This window comes from Euprymna scolopes, chromosome 21, assembly GCF_053919585.1.
Source record: "Euprymna scolopes isolate OS-2025 chromosome 21, ASM5391958v1, whole genome shotgun sequence".
In the NCBI taxonomy this organism is placed as follows: domain Eukaryota; kingdom Metazoa; phylum Mollusca; class Cephalopoda; order Sepiida; family Sepiolidae; genus Euprymna; species Euprymna scolopes.
Genome location: NC_136502.1, coordinates 49,858,180 through 49,885,269, shown reverse-complemented (window position 1 = coordinate 49,885,269; position 27,090 = coordinate 49,858,180). Strand labels below are relative to the sequence as shown.

General features: G+C 39.4%; 1 protein-coding gene across 1 annotated transcript; it reads left to right on the top strand.

Moving 5' to 3' along the window:
• The first annotated feature begins 13,037 nt into the window (after positions 1–13,037).
• Positions 13,038–13,715, top strand: LOC145242790 (uncharacterized). The gene has a single exon (XM_080105924.1). It carries the CDS (start codon positions 13,038–13,040, stop codon positions 13,713–13,715), a length of 678 nt encoding a protein of 225 aa, XP_079962050.1.
• The last annotated feature ends 13,375 nt before the right edge of the window (positions 13,716–27,090 follow it).

Genomic DNA, 27,090 nt, shown 5'->3' with positions numbered 1-27,090 from the left:
TCCTACAACATACTTTATAAACAACATACTTTATAAACAACATACTTTATAAACAACATACTTTATAAACAACATACTTTATAAACAACATACTTTATAAACACAGGTGAAGAACTACTTTCTTATGAAGTTTGTGACTGTACATTCTCACTGAACAGTGTGTTGAGAAAATCATATAAGAACATTTGCAGAAGAAAACAAAGAAAAGATAACGAAATATTAACGTTTTACATATGATATTAAAAGATAATAAAATACCAAGGTTTTACATATGATATCAAAAGATAATAAAATACCAAGGTTTTACATATGATATGAAAAGATAATAAAATACTAATGTTTTACATATGATATTAAAAGATAATAAAATACTAATGTTTTACATATGATATTAAAAGATAATAAAATACCAAGGTTTTACATATGATATTAAAAGATAATGAAATACCAAGGTTTTACATATGATATGAAAAGATAATGAAATACCAAGGTTTTACATATGATATTAAAAGATAATGAAATACCAAGGTTTTACATATGATATGAAAAGATAATGAAATGCCAATGTTTTACATGTGATATTAAAAGATAACGAAATACCAAGGTTTTACATATGATATGGAAAGATAATGAAATACCAAGGTTTTACATGTGATATTAAAAGATAACGAAATACCAAGGTTTTACATATGATATTAAAAGATAATGAAATACTAAGGTTTTACATATGATATGGAAAGATAATGAAATACCAAGGTTTTACATGTGATATTAAAAGATAACGAAATACCAATGTTTTACATGTGATATTAAAAGATAACGAAATACCAAGGTTTTACATATGATATGGAAAGATAATGAAATACCAAGGTTTTACATGCCAAAAGATAACGAAATACCAAGGTTTTACATGTGATATTAAAAGATAAGAAAATACCACGGTTTTACATATATGAAAAGATAATAAAATACCAATGTTTTACATATGATATAAAAAGATAATAAAATACTAATGTTTTATATATGATATTAAAAGATAAGAAAATACCAAGGTTTTACATATGATATGAAAAGATGAGAAAATACCAAGGTTTTATATATGATATTAAAAGATAATAAAATACCAATGTTTTACATATGATATGAAAAGATAATAAAATACTAAGGTTTTACATATGATATTAAAAGATAATAAAATACCAATGTTTTACATATGATATTAAAAGATAATGAAATACCAAGGTTTTACATATAATATAAAAATATAAGAAAATACCAAGGTTTTACATATGATATGAAAAGATAATAAAATACCAATGTTTTACATATCATATGAAAAGATAATAAAATACTAATGTTTTATATATGATATTAAAAGATAAGAAAATACCAAGGTTTTACATATGATATGAAAAGATAATAAAATACACAGGTTTTACATATGATATGAAAAGATAATACAATACCAAGGTCTTACATATAATATTAAAAGATAATGAAATACCAAGGTTTTACATATGATATGAAAAGATAATAAAATACCAATGTTTTACATATAATATTAAAAGATAATGAAATACCAAGGTTTTACATATGATATAAAAAGATAAGAAAATACCAATGTTTTACATATAATATTAAAAGATAATGAAATACCAAGGTTTTACATATGATATAAAAAGATAAGAAAATACCAAGGTTTTACATATGATATGAAAAGATAATAAAATACCAAGGTTTTACATATGATATGTAAAGATAATAAAATACCAAGGTCTTACATATAATATTAAAAGATAATGAAATACCAAGGTTTTTCATATGATATTAAAAGATAATAAAATACCAATGTTTTACATATGATATTAAAAGATAATAAAATACCAATGTTTTATATATGATATTAAAAGATAAGAAAATACCAATGTTTTATATATGATATTAAAAGATAATAAAATACCAATGTTTTATATATGATATTAAAAGATAATAAAATACCAATGTTTTACATATGATATGAAAAGATAATAAAATACCAATGTTTTATATATGATATTAAAAGATAATAAAATACCAATGTTTTACATATGATATGAAAAGATAAGAAAATACCAATGTTTTATATATGATATTAAAAGATAATAAAATACCAATGTTTTACATATGATATGAAAAGATAAGAAAATACCAAGGTTTTACATATGATATTAAAAGATAATAAAATACCAATGTTTTCTATATGATATTAAAAGATAATAAAATACCAATGTTTTACATATGATATGAAAAGATAAGAAAATACCAATGTTTTATATATGATATTAAAAGATACTAAAATACCAATGTTTTACATATGATATGAAAAGATACTAAAATACCAATGTTTTATATATTATATTAAAAGATAATAAAATACCAATGTTTTACATATGATATGAAAAGATAAGAAAATACCAAGGTTTTACATATGATATTAAAAGATAATGAAATATCAATGTTTTACATATAATATTAAAAGATAATGAAATACCAAGGTTTTACCTATAATATTAAAAGATAATAAAATACCAATGTTTTATATATAATATTAAAAGATAATGAAATACCAATTAGGTTTTTTTGGACAAATATGACAAATGCTTTATCAGAGCTGGGAAGAAGGTTCAAACAAAAATCAAAGCTTGTTGAAGATACTGATATCCAGGACCTAGAAGAGCAGGATAAATACAAATACTTTGGCATAGAATAGAACAATTTAATTCAATATGCAAATATGAGAGAAAAAATTGGCAGTGAGTACATATGCAGCATAAGGAAAATCTGTAAATCAGAACTCACAAACAAAAACAATGTCACTGCCATTAACCAACTAGCCATACCTTTTATAATAACATAGATTTGGCATTGTTGACTGGCGACAAATGGATATAAACAGACTAGTCACTAAAATGCTGGCAATGTACATACAGAAACCAATGTCTGCTTAGGCTGTATCTGTCCAGAGGAACCAGAGGTATGGGTCTCTCAGAAGTTTATCATCAGCATCGTGCCACTATTGTGAGTATCCAGCAATATCTGATGAGCTCTCAGAATTCAAACTTTAGGATGATATATGAACACTAAGAAACAAGAGTCAGTAGAACTAAATCAAAACTTCAAATTGGTACATCAACGTTACAAAACAAGAGCCACCAAAACAACCTCCATCACGAACGAAACTAGTAAAACCTTTTGGACAAGACTGTCTTATAAATGAGAAAACGAGTTTGTTACTGAGCCCAAAAGAGTCGCCCAAAAATACACCAAGAACTTCCATTTCATACAACTGGTAGAATTGGCCAATCAACAGTGTGCCAAGTATTTTCTAGGTGAATCTATGCAGGACTAAAGAAGGTTATAAAGACTGGCTAAAAAGAGGATCACTGCACTACGCTCAAAAGAAGCTTATAATAGTTGCCCAAGATCAAGCCTTGATGATTAATGGTTTTAAAAAGATGAGTGGTCACAGCAATGACAACAAGTGCAGGTTCTGCCATACAGAAGTAGAGAGTGTGAGCCACCTGACATCCAGTTGCAAGGTTTTGCTGGGGGACGACTACTATACAATATTACGCAATGGAGTCTGTAACTATCTCCACTGGACGATCTGTAAAATGTTAAATATCAAATGCAGCAGCAGTCCTGGAAACCTATATCAAAAAGAACAGTTGGAAATAAGTCATACATAATCCATTATGACTATGTACTTCCTTCAGCTACATACTTTGAAAATGGAAGTATTAAACCCGACATAGTGATATTGGACAAGGAGAAAGAAGCAACCTTAGTAGAAGTTGGTGTCCCCCAATGATGCTGGGTTGGAGCATATTCATGAAACATAATTTCAAAAACTACCTGACACATATACCCGGTGAACCAAGTGCAAGAGATATTCAAACAATTGTACTTAAAAGGACGGTTACAATCTTAAAAATATCTCTTGGTTGAAATATATGAGATAAGGAGTGAATGTCTGGCGTCCAGTAGGATGCCCCATTCCCAACTTGAACAAACTGATAAGAAAATTGACAGAAAAGCTGTATACTTGTGGCGTTTGTTCAACACCATTTTTAAAGAGTTTCAGTTTGAAATGACACATATTAGAACACGCATGAGAAACCATATTCGTGTTGCATTCAATTACAGCTTAATTAAACACATACCAAAAACACTGTGACAAGTGCACGTTCTATAACAGAAGTGAAGAGTATAACAAGTAATAAGTATATATATATATATATATATATATATATATATATATATATATATATATATATATATATATATATACTTATTACTTGTTATAAGTAATAAGTATATATATATATATATATATATATACTTATTACTTGTTATAAGTAATAAGTATATATATATATATATATATATATATATATATATATATATATATATATATATATATATATATATATATTTCATGATTGCAATCATGAAGGGAAGAGTTTTATTATTCACGATTAAAAGTAAAATGCATAAAACACGTTTTTAAAAAAGATGGGAAGAAGAGGAAAGAATATAAAGTGGGAGTCAGGTGACCAGTTTCTTCCTTGTTGTCTCAAAGCTGAATCGAGGGGTTTAAAAAGGAAAAATCAAAAATATGTATATCATTAAAATAAAGTTGTTGCATTCTGTTCATGGTTGAAAAAAAATGCCTTTACCTATATATATATATATATATATATATATATATATATATATATATATATATATATATATATATATATATATGACATCTTACCCCTACTCCATGAGACGATCGATGAAGTATCCCTAATATTACTTGATGAGAGGCTATATATTTTGGTATGTCAGTACAGTCAGAAGAGCAGTTTGAGGGAGGAAACTATTAGAGTAGAAGGCATTTCGATATCTAGGGGCATATACAGTGAAGGGGTGGAATTTTGCTGCTTGCTTAATTTGGTTAGTAAGACAAAACTGGTCAGTTTGACGTTGTGCCTGCAACAATTTTTACTAGCAAAAAAGAACCTTCGACGAAAGCAGAGTTAAAAAAAAAAAAAAAAAAAAAAGAATTTACTGGAAGGACGATCAGAGGTGCTCAAAAAAAATAAATATTTACCAAAAGGACAAGCAAAGTTCAAAAAAAAAAAAAAAAAAAAGAATTTACCAAAAGTACGAGAGGAATTTGAAAAGTTTTTACTGAAAGGAATGAAAACACTTCTCACCTCTGCTACCTAATTTTCTTCAACACACACAAAAAAAAAAGAACGTTCTCCAGAATAACCGTTTTGGAAACTATCAAACTTCAAACTGACATAAGTATTACTGTTTATAGTGTTTGTAATTATAATTTAATATAATTTGTTTTTGAATGTAATAACCTGTTGGTTTTTAATTGTTTTGGTCCAAAAAAACGGAAGGTTGTTCTGCTACAAGAAATTGTTCTTTTCTATAAACAAAAAAAAAGGTGTTAGAAATAACTATCCCAAGAAAATTTCTAACAAACATTGTTCAAATAAGATTCAAGATGAGAAAAGTAGTCTGAAGACTCCAAATAATACGAATAATCAAGTAATAAAATCAAATAAAGTCTTTTTATACATTACACAGGATGTTTATGTGTGCTGGCCTTTCTTTTATAGTTGCTTCTTGTCAACATTTTATTACTAGTTGCTTCCTGTGTGGTTGTGTCATCTACCGGCCATTTGATTGGCTGTTTAACTAAGATGAATAAACTACTCATGCATGAAAACATACTGCTTGTCGAGTGGATCGGGGGGGGGGTAGTTAGGGTTTTTTTTAATATTCTTATTCACCCAAAGACAAGAAATATAGCCACTTGGGCATAAGGGATTACAATTTAAGGCCATATCTACAGTGATACTATGTAGGGAGTTCAGCAGCAAGATGTCTGTTAACATTACATTTAAATTTATGCATGTCAGTACAGTCAAGAGAGCAGGAGACCGAGAAAGAGTTACAGTCTAGTAGTTTGAGGGAGGAAATTATTGGAGCAGAAGGCATTCTGATATCTAGGGACATATACGGTGAAGGGGTGGGATTTTGCTGCTTGTTGGGTTAGTGGATGTATTTACGTCAAAAGGGCACAAGTGCTATACATTCGTCAGAGAACATTCCATTTGAATACTTGTAAAACAGACACAGAGATGCAACATTGTGGTAACAGGGCAGGGGTTGGATCTTGGCTGATGGTGCAAGACATATTACATGAGAGACTTTCCTTTGGACCCTGTCTAAAAAGGAGAGGCTAGTCAAGATGTGACAATAATATTACATGCATTGGCGAATGGTGGTTGCGTAGAGATACAAGATACTCTCAGGTGTGAGTAATATCCTAGCACAGGAGAACCTACTTCCATTTCAGCAGCCTTGGCAATGTCTCCCGATGTATTTGTTCAAATTCACGTTGCCTATGAATGTTAAGCTGAGGAGTTTGAACATTGGGAAGCGTACAAATACAGGAAGTTTGCTGAAGCACATTCTGTTGAAGTTCTTATAATACAAAAAGTGCAAGATTGTGGTGATGAGACAGAGGCTGGAGCTTGCTAGACAGTGTGGGATTAATTAGGGTAGAAACTTTTTTCTGCACTCTGTCCAAGAGGGGGAAACTAGTGGTTGGTGCACTAGCCCAAATATGGCCACAATACTTCACGCAAGAGCAGATGGTGGCTTTGTAGAGATGCAGGATACTGGTAGATCTAAGATGATTTCTAACCCAATAGAGTAAGTTTACCTTCTTTTAGCAAACTTGGCAGCATCTTCTATGCATTTATTCCAATTATTATCTGTAAATGTTAGACATAGGAGTTAGAATGTTAGAGTCTCAGAAAAAGTGTAATCAGCCATGGCAATTGATGGTTGGGCGGATTTCGTTTCTTGTCCAGAATTCCTCTATATTAAAAAGGACCAATAAAGAAAAATCTGTATAATGTATTAGGTTGGTGCAAAAATAATGTCGTTTTTTGACGTTCAACTTTAAAAGATCTTAACTCCTTTTATAATAAACTTTATTCGTCAAAATAAGAACCATTAGAATTGACACATTTTTACCAGTGAGAAACAAGTTTATTTCTTCCATTAACATAGAAATCCGGAGTTCTATAAGCTATGAAGTCATTGAAGGCCGATTGGCCTCATCTCGGCTTTTGAAGCAATTTTTCACACAGGAAGTTGTCGAGATGCTTGAAAATGTGATCATCGGTGGGCAAGAGATCTGGTGAATATGGCAGATGAGGCATAGTGTCATAGGCCAATTCATTCAGCTTCTGCAAGCTTGGGCAAGCGTTGTCATGGAGGAGAATTGGTCCCTTCATATTGACCAATCTCGGGCACATAAGTTGAAGCTTCTGGTGCATTTTGTCAATTTGTCAGCAGTACTTCTCTGCTGAAATTGTTTTAAACGCCCGAATTCAAGAAGCTGTGATGGATGAGAACGACTGCAGATCACTAAACAGTAACATTAACCTTTTTGGGGTGCAATTTCAGCTTTGGGAAGTGTTATGGAGCTTCTCCGGCATCCAACCACTGTACTGAACGTCACCGGTAGTCATAGAGGATCCACTTCTCATCACACGTCACTATCCATTCGAGAAAACAACAACTTTTTTTGATTATCTTTCAATTCATGCGGCACCCATTTATCCAACTTTTTTGACTTCCCTATTTGCTTTAAATGGCGAATGACTGTTAAGTGGCCGACCTTGAATTCAATAGCAACTTTTCATGTGGTTTTGCGAGGATTGGCTTCAATTATGGCTTTCAAATGTTCGTTATCAACTGCAGTTGGCTGGCGGCAACTGTCTTCATCTTCGAGGCTCTCATCATCATTGTAATATTTCTTGAACCACTGTAGTGTTGTGCCACAGGTTTATTAGTGGTTCCTGGGCCAAATGCATCATTGATATCAGGAGCGGTATCGGCAGCTTTTTGGCCTAATTTGAACTGAAACAAGAAAATTGTGTGGATTTGAATTTTGTCCATGCTGTCGAAAAGCCTGCAAGAAATGAATGAAGGGAGTTAGAATGACTACGAATAACATGATTCGATAGAGTGAAAACCGCGCTTCAAAATGATATATAACATGGCTATATATATCAATGAATTAGTTCAGAAATCATATATAAAAGTAACATATGTGAGAAAACGATATTGTTTTTCCCCCAATCTAATCTATACCTGTAACAAAACTTCAATATCCCATTCCAAAAGTCATATAAATTGATTAAGTCGTTTTATTTTTATAAATAAAATTACTTTTAAGCAATTAAATGGAATTTGTAGACATTACAAAATAAATCTAGTAAGTATGAATTATTGTCGAGTTATCTCCCTTTGTTTCTCAACATTTTTTTATCCAAAACAGTGAATTAAACAACCACTACTCAGATATTCATAATTTTTTTTTTTTTTTTTTTTTACATTTAAAATAATACTACTTCATCAATTTACGTGATTTTTGGAATATGTTTTCGTTTCGTCACAGGTATGTACATCATAAAGATTGTTCTTTATTTTTGTTTTTTAATATAGGGGGAATTTGGGACAAGAACCAGGGTTTCTTATTAAAAGGAAGGAAATTAATCAACAAATGAAAACACTTTTGTTGCCTATATTTTATGGATTAAAAAATATTAATGTTGCTGTATTTTTCTTCAAATCATTGTTTCCCTTTTTAATTTAGTTCAATTCTGAGAGCAAGAGGCTCTCTTCTGTGGCTAATACCTGGTTTTGTTTTTAGTTATATCTGAGTATTCATTTCAAGATTTTCCACTTTTCAAAACGTGACTAAAACAGTGAAGAGCGGTTTACCCTCGGCTCCAAAGCCACCAGAGTCTAAAACATTGTTGATATGGTCTGTTCTCTGTTGGTTGAAGTATATAATCACTCAAGGCACTCCTAATGGAGAATGTTGACGGAGCTAACCAGGCACTTTCCTTTATGTCAGAGTGCTGCTCTTCCTTTAATGTTTTGCCTTCTCCCAACCTTGTGTCACAGAAGGGAGACAATAAATAGTAAAATAATGAAAAAGAAGAATTTTTATTCTCCTCCAGGGACCACTTAACTAAACCATACTGTCTTTTTTTTTTATTATTGTGGTCTTTGCTTGGTTTTGCCAGATCTCAAGACCAGAATTGCATTGGTTCGGGGAAGTGTCAAGCTTACTGTTTTTATATATAGCATAATCACATTTGACATACCGGTTCCCGTCAGATCACTTGTTAAGCAATGATGAGCCTGGCCAGTACCAGATGGGTTACCATTTGGGACGTTCAGGTACTGTATGTGCTCTCTGCTTATCTCGGCATTGTTTCCAGTCGTCCTGGACTTCTTCTTACCACTGAACTCAAGCAGTGCCAATTCAGAGGTGTGGATGTGGATTGTGCAACCCTTGCCACATAATTACATGCACAGCTGCCCTTACAGGGGGTATACTTTATCTTTTGAGACTGAACAGAGGCATTGGACTGTTTTTATCAGGTTGTCCGAAAAGTTCATGCCAAATATTAATCATTTAGCACCCAACTGCTATTTGTGTACACATGTTTTAGTATATACAGCATAATCACATTGACACACCAGTTCCCATTAGGTCCCCGAAGTTAAGCAACGTTGAGCCTGGTCAGTACAAAATAGGTGACCATTTAGATATTCCAGGTGCTGCATATATGTCTAGCACCACTCGGGCATATGTCACTAGTGACATATGCCCGAGTGGTCCTAAACGTTGTATCAAAGTTTACAGTTACCCAAAGGTGCTGAGTTCAATCCTGAACGAAGGCAGTGAAAAGTAACCTTCAAAACAGAGAATCCGCAATTATGTCCCAAAGCCTAGCTGGAGTCCGAACACGGTACCCCCGTAATAATAATAATAAAGGGTTGGGTTCGAGACTCCCAACAAACGGTTCTCCAGTTCGATATAAAACACCTGATGAAGACCGGAGGGCAAAACAGCCGAAAACAACCAAGATGAGGAAGTCAGTCCAACAATCTCAATAAATGAAAACACCTCATCTCAAAAATGCAGACAATTACTAAATTCAATCATTTGTTTAATTTTAAATCTTTCTTATCTATCTGTCGTGTTAACTCAAACAGAAGGAACTTAGCTGGAGAATTGAGTGAATACTAGCAGTCAGAAAATCACCAGTAAAATGCTTGATGAAAACTTGAATATTCAGACTTACGATCTTTTGAAGCTTATAACTACTTGAAAAATGTAATTCAAACACTAACTTTTTTTTTCAATAAAAGGAGCGGAGACCAAATTAAAAAATAATATCGGGTTTGATAGCAAAATATGCAACATTTGTTTTTTTAAATCGGTTTTCTTTTAAAAAGATTTCAAGAAAATCAACAAATTTAAACTTACTTCGAATATAATATAATAACAAGAAATATTACGTAGGCATGACTTCCTTAGATTTCAAAACCCGATACTATGACAACAAAAGTACATTCAAAAATAAAAAAACACTGTATAAAAACAACACTAGCGAATATATACTGGGAACTTGTCGCGGCTAGGCCGCTAACAACAACAACAACAACAACAACGACAGCACAACAAACGACCAGCCCTTAACAGCCTCCGCCGAAATCAGCAGTAGCAGTAATGTCGGCGGCCGTCACGTGACTCCAGCGCCCCGTTGTAGGAAAGAAATTTAAAAAAGACATCTTTTCTACAACATAACAAAAACAACTAACTTTAATTTCCTGGAGAAACTTCGTGAAATACACACAACGAACTCCTCCAGCATCGACTGTTTGTTAAGAACATATCCGAGAATTAATATTAACTGTTGTTTAGAAATAGAAACAGCTGCCTGCCCGTCCCCGGTGACTGGCAGCCTCCTGAACATTTCGGCGATATTTCCACCGTTCGCCAGCTTGGTTCCCATGCAAAGCTCCGCACTTGCTCACGGTTCCCCTACCGTTCGACGCTCGCGCAACTACTGTGACTCCAGTCCTTACACTGTAGCAGTCCAGTCCACCACCACTACCGTGGCTCCGGTCTCCACACCGTAGAAGTCCACCACCACTACCGTGGCTCCGGTCTCCACACCGTAGAAGTCCACCACCACTACCGTGGCTCCGGTCTCCACACCGTAGAAGTCCACCACCACTACCGTGGCTCCGGTCTCCACACCGTAGAAGTCCACCACCACTACCGTGGCTCCGGTCTCCACACCGTAGAAGTCCACCACCACTACCGTGGCTCCGGTCTCCACACCGTAGAAGTCCACCACCACTACCGTGGCTCCGGTCTCCACACCGTAGAAGTCCACCACCACTACCGTGGCTACGGTCTCCACGCCGTAGAAGTCCACCTCATCACCACGACTCTGTCCGTACCTGATGAACACTGAACCCTCAGTGTTGCCAATTCGCCGTCCGTACCTCTCATACACTGACACCTTACTCAGTGACCGTCCGATCTGAGCGCCTGTCCGTACCGGATGAACACTGAACCCTCAGTGTTGCCAATTCGCCGTCCGTACCTCTCATACACTGACACCTTACTCAGTGACTGTCCGATCCGAGCGCCCGTCCGTACCTGATGAACACTGATCCCTCAGTGTTGCCAAGTGTCCGTCCATTCCTCTCTTAAACCCGAGGCTAACGCACCAGTACTATCCCAGTCGGACCCAGGTCGACCAATCACCCGCACCAGTTATCACGCCGACTTCTCCGACGTCATCTCAGCGTTCCAGCCTACGGCGAACCAACAAGCATCCCCCTGTCAGAGTACACCAGCAACGGATCCCGGACCAACGTCGCCCAGTGAGAAAATTCGCATTTTTGCCACCCTTTCGTTTGCTTAAATAAAAAGCGAATCGTCGTTTTTAACTAAACCTCCCGAGTTTTGTCATTCTTCTTTGCCTAGCATGCTGTTCACCTTTTGCCTGTGTTTATTTTGTTAGTTGTTGGGTCGATTGTCTCCGGACGACCGGCCCCCGCAACAAGTGGTGACCCCGACGTGATACTTAACATAGGCAAAAACAGCTGGCAGAGAAGTGGGCTAAAAATACAGACGGACCCGACGCGACTTTCGATACGGGCAAACAACTGACACAGAAGATGGCGGAAGGCACCGAAGAACACGAAATTAACGCATCAACTCCCTTCATTCAACTACCGCCATATAACCCCGTGAACACCAGGAGTTGCTTTATTCAACTGGAGGCGATTTTTGCATCCAGGAGAGTCACACGCCAGGACACCAAATATGCCGCAGCGGTACAGGCCCTACCTGCAGCCGTTGTGGAAGAAGTGGAGGACATCCTGATGAATACACCCGAACACCTTCCGTACACCCACCTCAAAGACGCCATCCTTAAGCGCACAGGCCGCTCGGACGAAGATCTTATCAGAGACCTGTTCTCTCACGTGTCTCTCGGCGACAGAACCCCATCCCAGCTCTTGTGCCTTATGAAGAGTCGCCTCGGAAACAACACCATGGCCGAGCCTATTCTCCGAGGCCTATGGATGGATCGGTTGCCCTCGAACATCACTCAGGTGTTGGCCCTGGTTCCTATAGAAACTCCCCTGGAAGTGTTGGCCGATTCAGCAGACAAGGTCTATTCCCGGGGCCATGAAAGAGTCCACCAAGTGGACGACACCCACGAAAGAGTCCACCAAGTGGAAAGGACTCACCAAAGAAACCACCAAGGCGATAACAGCCCTCAAAGCCTTGCACGACGCTTCGAAGAGGAGATGGCCCAGATGAGAGCCGAACTCCAAGAGCTGAAACTCACCTTACTCCAGAGGCAACGAAACCCAGACACCCACACTCGCGGTCGAAGCCCAGCCCCACGCACGCGTTATAGAAGCCGTACCCGCAGTTCGAGCCAGAGACGGAGCTATAACCCCAACGAATGCTGGTACCATCAACATTTCGGTGACCAAGCTCGCAAGTGTCAACCTCCCTGTACACGCCAAAGGACACAGGGAAACGAATAAACCAGCAGGCAGTGGCGACAACCCCTGCTGGTACACACATGCATAGTCGTCTTTTTTATGTGTGGGACCAGAACAATGGCCTAAGATTTTTAGTCGACACCGGTGCAGCCATCAGCGTCATACCACCCACCAACAAGTCAAACCTAAGACCCGCCCCATTTCAACTTCGGGCAGCAAACGGTTCCATTATAGAAACCTACGGGAACCGAGAACTAACTCTGAATATTAAGCTTAGGCGTGACTTCAAGTGGTCATTCACGGTGGCAAATGTCAAAACCCCCTTGCTCGGTGCTGATTTCCTGGCACACTACAACTTGACCGTCCACATGAAGACAAGGACCCTATCCGACAACACCACATCGCTCAAGGTTATAGGGACCCCATCAAGTTGCAACACAACCGGGATTAGCGTAACAACTCAACACGACCCACGCTACGTGGAAATCCTGCGCCGGTACCAGGACATCACTCAACCTATCAAGCCTACCGACACAGGAGAACATCAAACCCAGCACCACATAAAGACCACTGGACAACCCGCATTCGCACGGCCACGACGACTCCCCCCACACAGGCTGGCATATGCCAAAAAGGTTTTGAAGAGATGTTGGCGGACAACACCATCCGTCCCTCAGACAGTCCATACGCATCGCCACTACATTTGGTACCCAAGCCTGATGGGGAGTTCAGAGTCTGCGTGGACTACCGAAAACTAAATGCATCCACAGTGCCCGACCGGTATCCAGTTCCACACATCCATGATTTTGCATCAGGCCTACAGGGGGCTCGTATCTTTTCGAAGATCGACCTGACCAAGGCATACTACCAGGTACCAGTTGCTCCAGAAGACATACAGAAGACAGCCGTTACAACCCCTTTCGGGCTGTTTGAATTCTTAAAAATGCCCTTTGGACTACGTAATGCAGCCCAGACTTTTCAAAGACTCATGGACGAGGTTCTGCGTGGCCTGCCATACGTCTACGCCTACATAGACGACATCTTGGTGGCCAGCAGAGATGTGGAGACCCATGCAAAACACCTGGAAGAAGTGTTTCGCCGTCTGAAACACTATGGACTCCGAATCAACTCAGACAAGTGCGAATTCGGAGCACAGCATATAAACTTCCTAGGACACCACACCGATGCTCATGGGATCACTCCACTTCCGGCGAAAATAGAAGCGATACGGGATTTTCCCATGCCAACATCCATAAAACAATTACGACGTTTCTTGGGCATGGTAAACTTTTACCGACGTTTCATCCCCAAATGCTCAGATCTCCTCACACCCCTGACAAACGTCCTCCAGAGAAAAAACAAATCCATCACTCTGGAAGGGGAACAAGTAAAAGCCTTTCACGCAGCAAAAGCCGCTTTAGCAAACTTCACAAAGTTGGCACACCTGAACGAGGACACCCGGACGCACATCTATCTCACTACAGATGCCTCAGATACTGGAGTAGGAGCTGTCATGGAACAGGAGAGTGAAGACCAACGCAAACCTATAGCCTTCTTCTCCGCTAAACTTTCACCAGCTCAGTCGAGATATAGCACTTTCTCCAAAGAGCTGCTAGCAATCTACCTCGCTATCAAGCACTTTCGCCACCTACTCGAGGGCCGCAGTTTTACTGTTTTAACAGACCATAAACCTCTGACAACCTCTCTGTCCAACAACTCGGACAAATATTCTGCCCGTGAGATCAGGCACCTGGACTACATCTCCCAGTTTACCTCCGACATTCAATATGTCAAAGGCGAAAACAACACTGTTGCTGATGCCTTGTCCAGGTCCAACATCAACGCCTTGGAAGACAGCCCGCTCAGCCAGGACCGGATAGCAGAGGCACAGGACTCTGATACAACCCTCCCAGATGTGTTGGCAAACACATCCCTGCAGTTAAAGGAATTCTCGGCTCCCTTCAGTAGCAGAACCATTTACTGTGACACCAAACTGAGCCATCCCAGACCTTACATACCTCCAGCACTCCGAAGGCAGATCTTCAACCATCTCCACGGGATGTCACACCCCAGCAAACGGGCCACAGGAAAACTTATCACCGACCGTTTTGTTTGGCCAAATATGAACTCGGACATCCGGAACTGGGTGTCAACGTGTCTTGAGTGCCAAAAATGCAAGGTACACAGACACACAAGATCCCCACCAGGCACATTCAGCAATCCTGATGCTCGTTTCAGTCACATTCATATCGACATAGTCGGGCCCCTTCCAATGTGCCAGAATTACCAGCACCTCCTCACTGTTGTGGACCGTTTCTCCAGGTGGCCAGTGGCAGTTCCCATCAGAGACACCTCGGCTAACACGGTAGCAAAGGCCGTCCTGCAGGAGTGGATTGCAGTATTTGGTGTGCCCGGCATCATCACCACAGACCGCGGTGCACAGTTTCAGTCCCTACTCTTCCAGGAGTTTACCCAACTACTTGGCGTCAAGCACATCAAGACCACAGCCTATCACCCTTGCGCCAACGGCCTCGTGGAAAGATTTCATCGGACCCTGAAAGCTTCTATGACCACAAGACACCCCACCAACAACTGGGTGGACGAGCTACCTCTTATCCTCTTGTCAATTCGAAACTCACTGAAAGAGGACCTAGGTAGTTCCCCAGCAGAAGTAGTCTTCGGCACAACACTCTCTCTACCTGGCCAATACTTCGAGGATACCACGCCCAAACCTACTTCGGCAAGTCCCTTCACTCAAGAGCTACGCCATAAAATGTCCCAACTCCAGTACTCACCACCCAGGCAACCATCATCACCAACCGTCCACATCCCTCACCAGCTGCAGGATTGCGAATATGTCTTCGTATGAAACGACGCAGTAAAGAGACCACTAACACCAACGTACCAAGGTCCATTTAAAGTCCTGCAGCGTACTGAAAAACATTTGACCATCAACCGAGGAAATCGGAACGACACCATTTCGATCGACAGAGTTAAACCAGCTTTCCTGGAAAAGACATCGCAAGGGGCAGAACCTGTCTTAACTCACCCAGACGCCGAATCAGCCCCAACAACAACACAATCACAGCCAGCTCGCCAAGAGACAGACCAAACGCCAGAAGCGTCCAGCCCTCCCACCAAACACACCAGGCGTGGAAGAAAGGTTACCTTTCCAAGTAGATATAAGACGTACATCTACCATTAGCGGATTATACCCAAGTATCCAGAGAGAGGGCATGACCATCAAAAAAAAAAAACAAAAAAAAAACATCATATTTGTAATTGAGTATGATCAATTATCCAGGGAGAGGGCCTTGTCGCGGCTAGGCCGCTAACAACAACAACAACAACAACGACAGCACAACAAACGACCAGCCTTTAACAGCCTCCGCCGAAATCAGCAGTAGCAGTAATGTCGGCGGCCGTCACGTGACTCCAGCGCCCCGTTGTAGGAAAGAAATTTAAAAAAGACATCTTTTCTACAACATAACAAAAACAACTAACTTTAATTTCCTGGAGAAACTTCGTGAAATACACACAACGAACTCCTCCAGCATCGACTGTTTGTTAAGAACATATCCGAGAATTAATATTAACTGTTGTTTAGAAATAGAAACAGCTGCCTGCCCGTCCCCGGTGACTGGCAGCCTCCTGAACATTTCGGCGATATTTCCACCGTTCGCCAGCTTGGTTCCCATGCAAAGCTCCGCACTTGCTCACGGTTCCCCTACCGTTCGACGCTCGCGCAACTACTGTGACTCCAGTCCTTACACTGTAGCAGTCCAGTCCACCACCACTACCGTGGCTCCGGTCTCCACACCGTAGAAGTCCACCACCACTACCGTGGCTCCGGTCTCCACACCGTAGAAGTCCACCACCACTACCGTGGCTCCGGTCTCCACACCGTAGAAGTCCACCACCACTACCGTGGCTCCGGTCTCCACACCGTAGAAGTCCACCACCACTACCGTGGCTCCGGTCTCCACACCGTAGAAGTCCACCACCACTACCGTGGCTCCGATCTCCACACCGTAGAAGTCCACCACCACTACCGTGGCTCCGGTCTCCACACCGTAGAAGTCCACCACCACTACCGTGGCTACGGTCTCCACGCCGTAGAAGTCCACCTCATCACCACGACTCTGTCCGTACCTGATGAACACTGAACCCTCAGTGTTGCCAATTCGCCGTCCGTACCTCTCATACACTGACACCTTACTCAGTGACTGTCCGATCCGAGCGCCCGTCCGTACCTGATGAACACTGATCCCTCAGTGTTGCCAAGTGTCCGTCCATTCCTCTCTTAAACCCGAGGCTAACGCACCAGTACTATCCCAGTCGGACCCAGGTCGACCAATCACCCGCACCAGTTATCACGCCGACTTCTCCGACGTCATCTCAGCGTTCCAGCCTACGGCGAACCAACAAGCATCCCCCTGTCAGAGTACACCAGCAACGGATCCCGGACCAACGTCGCCCAGTGAGAAAATTCGCATTTTTGCCACCCTTTCGTTTGCTTAAATAAAAAGCGAATCGTCGTTTTTAACTAAACCTCCCGAGTTTTGTCATTCTTCGTTGCCTAGCATGCTGTTCACCTTTTGCCTGTGTTTATTTTGTTAGTTGTTGGGTCGATTGTCTCCGGACGGCCGGCCCCCGCAACAAACTCAAAGAAAGCGGACATTCACCGGTAGTCGAATGGAAAATAATAAAACAAGCTACCATGTACAGACATTTAGATGACCCATGTAAATTATGCCTCCATGAAAAATTTGCTATCCTGTACTTTAAAGAACCCCAAAATCTATTAAACTGTAGACGAGAAATAGCAAACAATTGTGTTCACAAAATAAAACTTACTCTAGGATAGCGATACAAAATAGCTTTAAAACTAACAAAAACAATAGAAAACAAATAAATTAAATAAACATGAACATACATAAACGACCACACACACACACACACACACACACACACACACATATATATATATATATATATATATATATATATGTGTGTGTGCATGTATGTGTGTACACAGATGTATATTTATATATAAAAAAAAAGAGCAGAAATGAGGAAAATCGTCTGCCTTAAACCACTAACCTAGTTCTAAAACAGATCCTTTGTTCGATAAAATGCATGCCCGTTGGCTGATAGGAAGGGGCGCGGTGGATACTAGAAAGCTGATTGGCTAACTAAAATCCTCAACATATAAAAACGAGAAACAACCACAGAATTTGCGCATAAGCCTGACGAATCCTATTGTGGATGAAACGCCGAATATTCAGTGTAGCTTAATCGCCATATATATTTTATAAATTACTATATATATATATATATATATATATATATATATATAACTTTCCTATAAAAAAATACTAATCAATGGGTACTTCCATTCTTCATTGTTAAGAATTTATCCATATTTATATTTTATATTCCATGTCCTTTTTAAATAAAATACTTTTTTAAGCAAGGATTAAAAAATAGTACGACAGCAGATGTTTCAAAACAGAAATAAAGGGAGACAACTGTCTCCTTTTATTCGAGTTAAGAACTACAGTGGCCTGTAAGGGTCAGAATTAATATCCCTTTCTATTGCTGGCTGTAAACAAAAGTTAGTCAATATCGTATTTTAAAAATAATCACATTTCACTTATCAGTTTTTGCCAATAAAAAAATTCCACTCGACCGATTTTCGAATTTTTTTATTCTCTTAAAGAAATACGTGAGTTTTTTATTTAATATATTTTATTTCGTCTTTATGGAGTGATTTTTTTTTAATCTAAAAAAAAACAAAAAAACATGGAATGAAACAGAAAAAATTGTTGTAGGTATTCAATCTTTTCAGGACAAAATTTAAAAAATGTGGTGAAATCAGATGAACTCTCCCATCAGCATTATCTCCCTTTCCTACTTCCTGTACAGCCCCTCTCCCTTTACCTGATTCCTCCTTTTTTGAGAGTCTCCTCGTGGTACGCACGCTTCTCTCATGGACTCCTCATGTGAGGATTTAGTTCAATAAAGCCCACTTGAGCAGTTACTCCACTCTTTGCCTTATTCTGTTCTCATTGGTCACTACAATTTTCATTACATTTTCATTACAATTTATTGAACTAAATCCTCTCCTCACTATGGAGAAATATTTAAAACCAGAACGGCTACATCTAGATCCCAGCCAACCCGACGCCGCAGATATCTGGACACATTGGAAAAAATCGTTTGCCATCTTTCTCGACGCTGCCGGTGAAACTCAACAAACTCCTCTGACTGACAGGCTTAAATTCAGCCTCCTCGTTAATCTCGTCTCTCCAACTATCTTCAAGAATATTTCTGATGTGGACTGTTTTAATTCCGCGAATGGACATACTGGACACCATTTTTATTCAACCTAAAAATAGCATCTTTTGTAGGCATCTTTTGGCCACACGCCGTCAACAAACGGACGAAAGCATTGACCAATATTTACAGTCGTTAAAAACCCTTGCCAAGGATTGTGAATTTCGTGCCGTCTCGGAGACGCAAGCGAGAGATGAATACGTTTGAGACGCATTTATAAATGGAATGTCATCGAACTATATTCGACAAAGACTCTTAGAGAATGAGTCGCTGGACTTAAAAGCCGCTTACAACCAGGTACTCGTTATGGAAACGGCTCAGAAACAATTAGCGTTCTATTCTCGAACGAATGCCGTAAGCGCGTCTACCCAAGCCGAGGAAACAAACATCACCGCACCCTCCACACCCGAACTGATAGTAGCCGCTGTCGCACGCTGTTACTTCTGTGGAAGAGGGAAGCACAACAGATCTGAGTGTCCCGCGCGAAACGCCGTCTGTAAGAACTGTAATAAAACAGGGCATTTCGCACGTGTTTGCAAGTCGTCCGCCGTCGTCGCCGCCGCCGCCACTGCTATCAACCCCGGTAAGTCTATTATCGCTTCTCTCTCTACTCATAATTTTTCGGAAAGCCTGTCTCGTTCGACATTATGTGGGAGAATAAGGGGTAAAACGGTAACAATACTCATAGACACCGGTAGCACTGAAAACTTTATACACCCGGACCAAGGTAAGAAGCTGGGGCTCGCTATCTCGCCAAGTACTGAACGAATCTTCATGGCTAGCAGTTCCCATTCATCCAGTACCTTAGGATATTGTATAGTATCCCTCCGTTTGAAAGATAGAGAATACCATAAGGTGAGGCTTTCTGTTATGCCAGACTTGTGCTGCGATATCATTCTCGGGCATGATTTTCTATGTCGACTTTCTTCAATAGAAATACCTTTTGAGGGATCACTTACTCCCCTTACTGTGTGTGGACTGACTGCTATGAACAATATTGGCTATCCCTCCCTTTTTGCGAATCTAACTTCAGACTGCCGTCCGGTAGCTATAAAATCCAGAAGACATAGCCTATCTGACTCGAAATTCATTCAGTTAGAAGTAAAACGTATGCTGAAAGAAGGCATTATAGAACCCTCGCAATCCCCTTGGCGAGCCCAAACACTAGTAATATCGCCTGAAAATCACAAGAAAAGACTCGTTGTCGACTATTCGCAGACAATAAACCGCTTTACATTATTGGATGCTTACCCCCTTCCGCGGATAGAGGACATGGTGAACGAGATTGCCAGCTACCAAGTATTTAGTACATTAGACCTGACAAGTGCTTATCATCAAGTCGCGATAAAACCCAAAGAGCGGAAATATACAGCTTTTGAAGCTGCTGGGTCCCTGTATCAGTTTTGTCGAATCCCTTTCGGAGTGACCAATGGTGTGGCGAGTTTCCAGCGAGTGATGGATGACATGATAAAGCAGGAAAACCTTCTAGGTACTTACGCTTATATTATAATGTCACTATATATGGACGAAACCAGACGGACCATGACAACAATCTGAAAGGATTCCTGGATAGTGTGGCAAAGTATGGCTTAACTTTGAATGCAAGTAAATGCTACTATTCACTCGGCTCCGTGAATTTGCTTGGGTATAGCGTAAGTAAAGGATCAGTAAAACCCGACCCTGACAGACTTAAAGGATTGATGGACCTACCAGTACCAAAAAACCTCTCTTCCCTCCGTCGAGCGATGGGAATGTTCTCCCACTATTCAAGGTGGATACCCAATTTTTCTGAGAAATTACATCCCCTGACTAGAGTAACTAGTTTTCCCCTCTCTGAGAGACAGTCGGATGCTTTCTTCCACCTAAAAAAAGAAATTGCCAAATCCTCGCTGACTAGTATAGACTCGGACTTCCCCCTTGAAATTGAAATGGATGCTTCCGAACATGCTATTGCTGCTTCACTAACCCAAAACGGTCGGCCCGTGGCTTTCTTTTCAAGAACCCTAACGCCTACAGAACAAAAGCATTCCGCTGTGGAAAAAGAAGCCTATGCCATTGTAGAAGCGATCAGAAAATGGCGACACTTGCTACTCGGGAAGCATTTCAAGCTGATCACCGACCAAAAATCTGTCTCCTTCATGCTAAACCCTAAAGGTAAAAGCAAAATAAAAAATGAGAAGATTACTAGGTGGAAATTAGAGCTTTCCTGCTTCAGCTACGATATAGTGTATCGCCCCGGAAAACAAAACGCGGCCGCCGATGCACTGTCTCGAATTTGTTCATCCGCCAAAAATGAATAACAAATTGTTCGATCTACACAGGAGCTTATGTCACCCTGGAGTGACTCGAATGCTGCATTTCATTCGAAGTAAGAACTTGCCCTACTCGGTGGAAGACATAAGGGCTATGACTAGGTCTTGCCAGGTGTGTTCCGAGATAAAACCAAGATTTATTAAAGTGTCCTCCCAACCCCTCATAAAGGCGAGCAAACCGTTCGAGAGACTAAGTATGGATTTCAAAGGACCTCTACCTTCCAACTCTCGTAACAGGTACATACTGACCGTTGTGGATGAATATTCTCGTTTCCCATTCGCCTACCCTTGCGCAGACGTCTAGGCGGCTACGGTAAAGAAGCATTTGGCCAACCTATTCTCCGTTTTTGGAAATCCATCTTTTGTGCACTCTGACCGGGGCACGGCCTTCATGTCGGATGAACTAAAGGAATTCCTAAATTCCCGGCGAATTGCCACAAGCAGAACTACCGCCTTCAATCCTCAAGGTAATGGTCAAGTGGAAAGATACAATGGAATTATCTGGCAAACCGTGAACTTAGCACTGCGGTCAAATAATCTTCATGTTAGTAGTTGGGAAAAAGTTCTAGACATGGGCCTCCATTGTATACGTTCGTTGCTCTCCACTGCTACTAATTGTACCCCTCACGAACGCATGTTTACCTTCCCAAGAAAATCGTCTACAGGTGAATCTATACCGACATGGATGACAATATCTAAATCTGCTCTCCTGAAGCGACATGTGCTCGGTAGTAAATATGAGCCCTTCGTGGAAACAGTGGAGATCCTGGATGTGAATCCGAACTATGCCCACGTACGGCTTAATAATGGAAGAGAAACTACTGTATCTCTTCGTCATATTGCTCCCTTAGCAGAAGAAGCAATTCATTCCCAGCCACTTCTGGAATTAGATTCCACCATTGCTGACCCACCATGTGCTCTGCCAAATGACCAACCCAACATACCCCCTTCGACACTCGAGGAACCTGAACACCTTCCTATGATAAACCCTACTGACACCTCTAACTCTATCGTAGAGAATCTCGCTCCTCCTTGTCCTCAATCAACCTTCCAAGACGATAATTCGAGGCCCTCTCCGATCCTATATGATGCAACCAATCCGCGACGCTCCTCTAGAGTTCGTCGGAAACCTCGGTACCTAGAGGAAAATTACCAACCTTGAACTCTTTTATCTTTTCTCTTTGTTTCCTATTTCAGCCGAAATAGACTACTGCAGCGACCTGGTCCCTGAGAAGCTGACTGACCTGGACTTTCCCTGAGTGGCGGAAAATGTGGTGAAATCAGATGAACTCTCCCATCAGCATCCGTTGATTATCTCCCTTTCCTACTTCCTGTACAGCCCCCCTCCCTTTACCTGATTCCTCCTTTTTCGAGTCTCCTCGTGGTACGCACGCTTCTCTCATGGACTCCTCATGTGAGGATTTAGTTCAATAAAGCCCACTTGAGCAGTTACTCCACTCTTTGCCTTATTCTGTTCTCGTTAGTCACTCTTTTCATTACAATTAGAAACATGTTTATGAAATTATAGAAATAAAAGTTTATTTTTTAATTTAAAAAAATTAAAAGCTTTTAATTTGAATTTATATAAATATATGTTTATGAAAGTATAAAAATAAAATGATTGAAATCAAAATAACAAATGAAATTATTGAAATCAATACCACAAAATTTCAAACATTATAAAAAAAAACGTATCCAATGCATATTTCCAAGAAGAGTTGGCTTTGATTCTCTGCCGCCACACAAATTCTTACAGATGACTGTAGAAAAAGACTAATTGCGTTTTTATCTGTATAATTTTAATTTTCTTATAGTTTACTTCGATAAATCGCTTCAGAAATACTGAAGAACAGTAAAAGTGAAGGAAATGATCTGCCTTATCACCGCTTCCGGTAGCGCTACAACAGAAGTTAGGAAGTACATTAGCTGGCTACAACCCAACTTTATTTTCAATGATTACAGGTTTGGCGACTATCGGTTTATTTGAGTTAAGATCGTTTGGCAATTCATCATGGAGAAACTGACACCCGAGCAGTAGCAGCGTTTACAAATTGTGCAAATTTATTATGAAAATAATTTTGAAACATTTGATGAATTAATAATTTCACGAAGTGGACTCTATCAATTGATCACTTTGTTCATGCGATTTAACACCATTAGATTAATTTCTTTTATTTTATTTTTGAGATATGTAAAGTCCTATGTCTATGCTAATAAACCAAACACAATAGATCACTTGGAAGACAACATTCAATGTCTTATTGTCAAAATACTGCCTAATTAAACATAGAGTTTGTGAAAATTTGGACCACTTGATAACGCCATATATGTACAAGCCATATGTCCAAAATTGTATTTAAATTATAAATGTCAAAAATTAATCTTTGGAAAACAACAATATATTTGTATAATAAAAATATTTTTCCGTGATTTATTTGAATTTAAGAATCGCTACCTCAAAAAAAAAAACAAAAAAACATGCAATGTAATAGATGACAAGATCTGGTTTTACTACTGCATACGCTAACAAACTGAAAAGGAAGTTCTTCAGGGCAGTGGTAGAGTCTTGTTTACAGTGCTACAACCTGGACACTCACCAAAAGATTGGAAAGAAAACTAGTTGGCACATACACCCGTATGCTACAAGCAGTATTAAATATATCTTGGCAAAATCATTCCACGAAGCAGCAACTTTATGGCAACCTACCTGCCATATCTAATAGCATCAGAGAAAGACGCCTACGATTTGCTGGTCATTGTCGTAGGAGCAAGCATGAATTGGTGAGTGATGTATTGCTATGGACTCCACGACATGGACGCACAAGCAAAGGACAACCTAGATCCACATACACACAACAAATAGCACATGACACCAACTGTGAACATGAAGATCTAAGGCAGCTGATGGAAGACAGGAAACTCTGGAGAGAAGAGTCACATTGGTCCGGGCAAGGAGCCCATCATGATGATGACGATGATGATGATAATGATACTCTAAGAAGGTAGAAGTGAGGATGACATATTTATAATATATGACATACGAGATTTACTGTTTGCTCTTAGGACTTAGTGTTTCTAGTTATAATGCTTCCCCACAGGACAGAGTTAGACACCAAGGTTGTTTTTTTTAACCTGGAGAAAAGGAACAAAAATTAAAATTGTCTCAGTCATGAAGGATTGCTCCTTCACTGAGAGAGAATGAGAAATTGAAGTGCAGCATCTGAAGAACAGATACTACACTTTGATTTTGGTCCGTAGTGTTACACTAAATATTAATGCATTTGCATACACCATCATGATGTTTCAGAATTTTATCTCTTAACCCTTTCAGCCATCAAGCGCTGCTGCGAGTAATATGGGGGGTCAACCCTTTTTCCCCCTTTGTGGGGTGGGAAGCTTGCATTTCTTGCTCTGTCCTATTCCTGTTTGGTGTGGTGGTTGAGCTAGGTGATACTCTCGGCTTATCACCTTCCTTGACAGGAGTGAAGGGATGAGGGAGCGAACTCTTCGTCTGGTTTCTTCAGGTAGAGTGTAGCCGGCCCTAGACAAAGAACGTTGACATTGTTTCTCCGTCAAATTTTGACGAGAAATATATAGAAAGTTCCGGGATTTTTTTTGGGGGGGGGCTCCAGTGATTGTTACTAAACTTTCAACAATTTCATTCCATACAATGCAAAAAGGTCTTATCAACTGGAAAATTATTTTTCTAAAGAAGACCAACGGAAAAACAAAACAGACTGTGACTTGGGGATGTTTTCTGTAATAGATACAGAATTTAAATTCACTGACGAGCCAGAGAAGATGAAAACGAACAGGTTTCGGCTGTCCTGATGTGGGCCCCAGTAAAAAGTTCCTTTTATTCAAGAAACAGGCAGTACTAGAAGATAGTTTAACGCAAAGTGGTTATGTTACATAAGAAGGGTTGTCTCCTTCTCATGTAAGTAAGAAGGCAAACTAGATAAGTAAAAATGATTTTAGAAAAAGGCTAGAATCGAACCCTGTCGGCAAGTGTTAAAAGATAATGGATAATTGAAATCCTAAGAATGCGATCGATTGTTAATATTTTTAGAAATAACTAAATATTATTTATGTCATGGATAGAGCGACTGTCCATTATTTTAGAAATAACTGGATATTAAATATGTCAGTTAAAAGAATAAGCAATAACAAAATTGAAAATGCAAGGGCACAGGTGAATTGAAACGTGATAAAATCACATTGGGATCACACCTTTGACGACATAAAGAAAGGAGATCCTCAATATATTGAGATAGGGTTCGTAGTTAGAGACAATCAGACAATCACAGTCAGAGACGAGAGTCAAGCAGCGACTTAGTGAGAGCTGATGCCCTTAGAGGCGAAGGGTAGAAGAGTAGACCATGTAGTTGAAAAGGCTTGAATCCCTGACATCATCAATCAGCTGGCTGATGAATAAAGAAATCACCATCTATATTTTGTAACTGTCTTCGTGTCGTCATTTCATCAACTGAAAAGGTAAATGAGTCTTGATCATCATCTTTAATGAACGTTGTATAAACTCCCCCCTCATGTAATGTCTCCCCTCCTCTGTGTTAATAATAAATGTCCCAGCTCTGTATTATAATATGATAAAAGAATTATCATCACAGTCGTCATGATGTACAAAGTGTCTCTCCGTCAGTATTGTCATCATCGTCGTTATCTCTATTCTGAGCCTCATTATACATGTCTCCAATATGTACCTACAACACAACAGTTAAAGAAAAAACTTCTTTTATTTAAAATAAAAAAAAAACATTAGGATCAGAAGGTTCCAGAGGATGGAGAGAGCATCTGAAGGCTGAAAGAAAAACATTTTAAAGACCTTTTATATGTTTGCATATTTCTTGAATTTCAGGTTTTTATCTCAAGTAAGATTGTTCTATTTTATTTTAAATAGGAAAACAAGGAGATTTTCCCGCTTCTTTCTACAATTTGTTGCTATCATTTGGATGTAAATTTTGCTTCGTTTTTTGTTTTGCTCATTCTTTTCTAGAATTAAGTGTACAACAAAACGAAATTTCTGCTGCAATATTACTTCCAGCATATTATGGCATAATCACATTAATGCACAAATTCATTAGATTGTTGAATTTAAGCAATGCTGAGCCTATCCAGTATCAAGTAACAAGAATTTGGAAATACCAGGCGCTGTATGTTATAGCACGTCAACACTTCCAGCAACTCCTGCATCCCACCTGGCTTCTAACTGTCTGGACCCTATCTTGCCACTGGATCAGGCTGTTGGAGACAGGAGAGTGCAAGCCATCTTCACTTTAAACAAACTCTAGGATGATCAGATAGTCTTTGTCTTTCCGACAAACGAAATTCATCTTAGAAGCTCGACTGAACTCCAATCCATACCCTCCTTTCCAAACTTTCACAAAATACACTCGACTAGTTACAACCACTATAAACGATTTCCCTCACTCTCTATCTGTGCCTAAATCTAAGAGCAGATTCC

What these genes read in the sequence shown, in the direction of transcription:
- LOC145242790 (XM_080105924.1), top strand. Translation starts at nt 13,038, where the DNA reads ATGCATAGTCGTCTTTTTTATGTGTGGGACCAGAACAATGGCCTAAGA.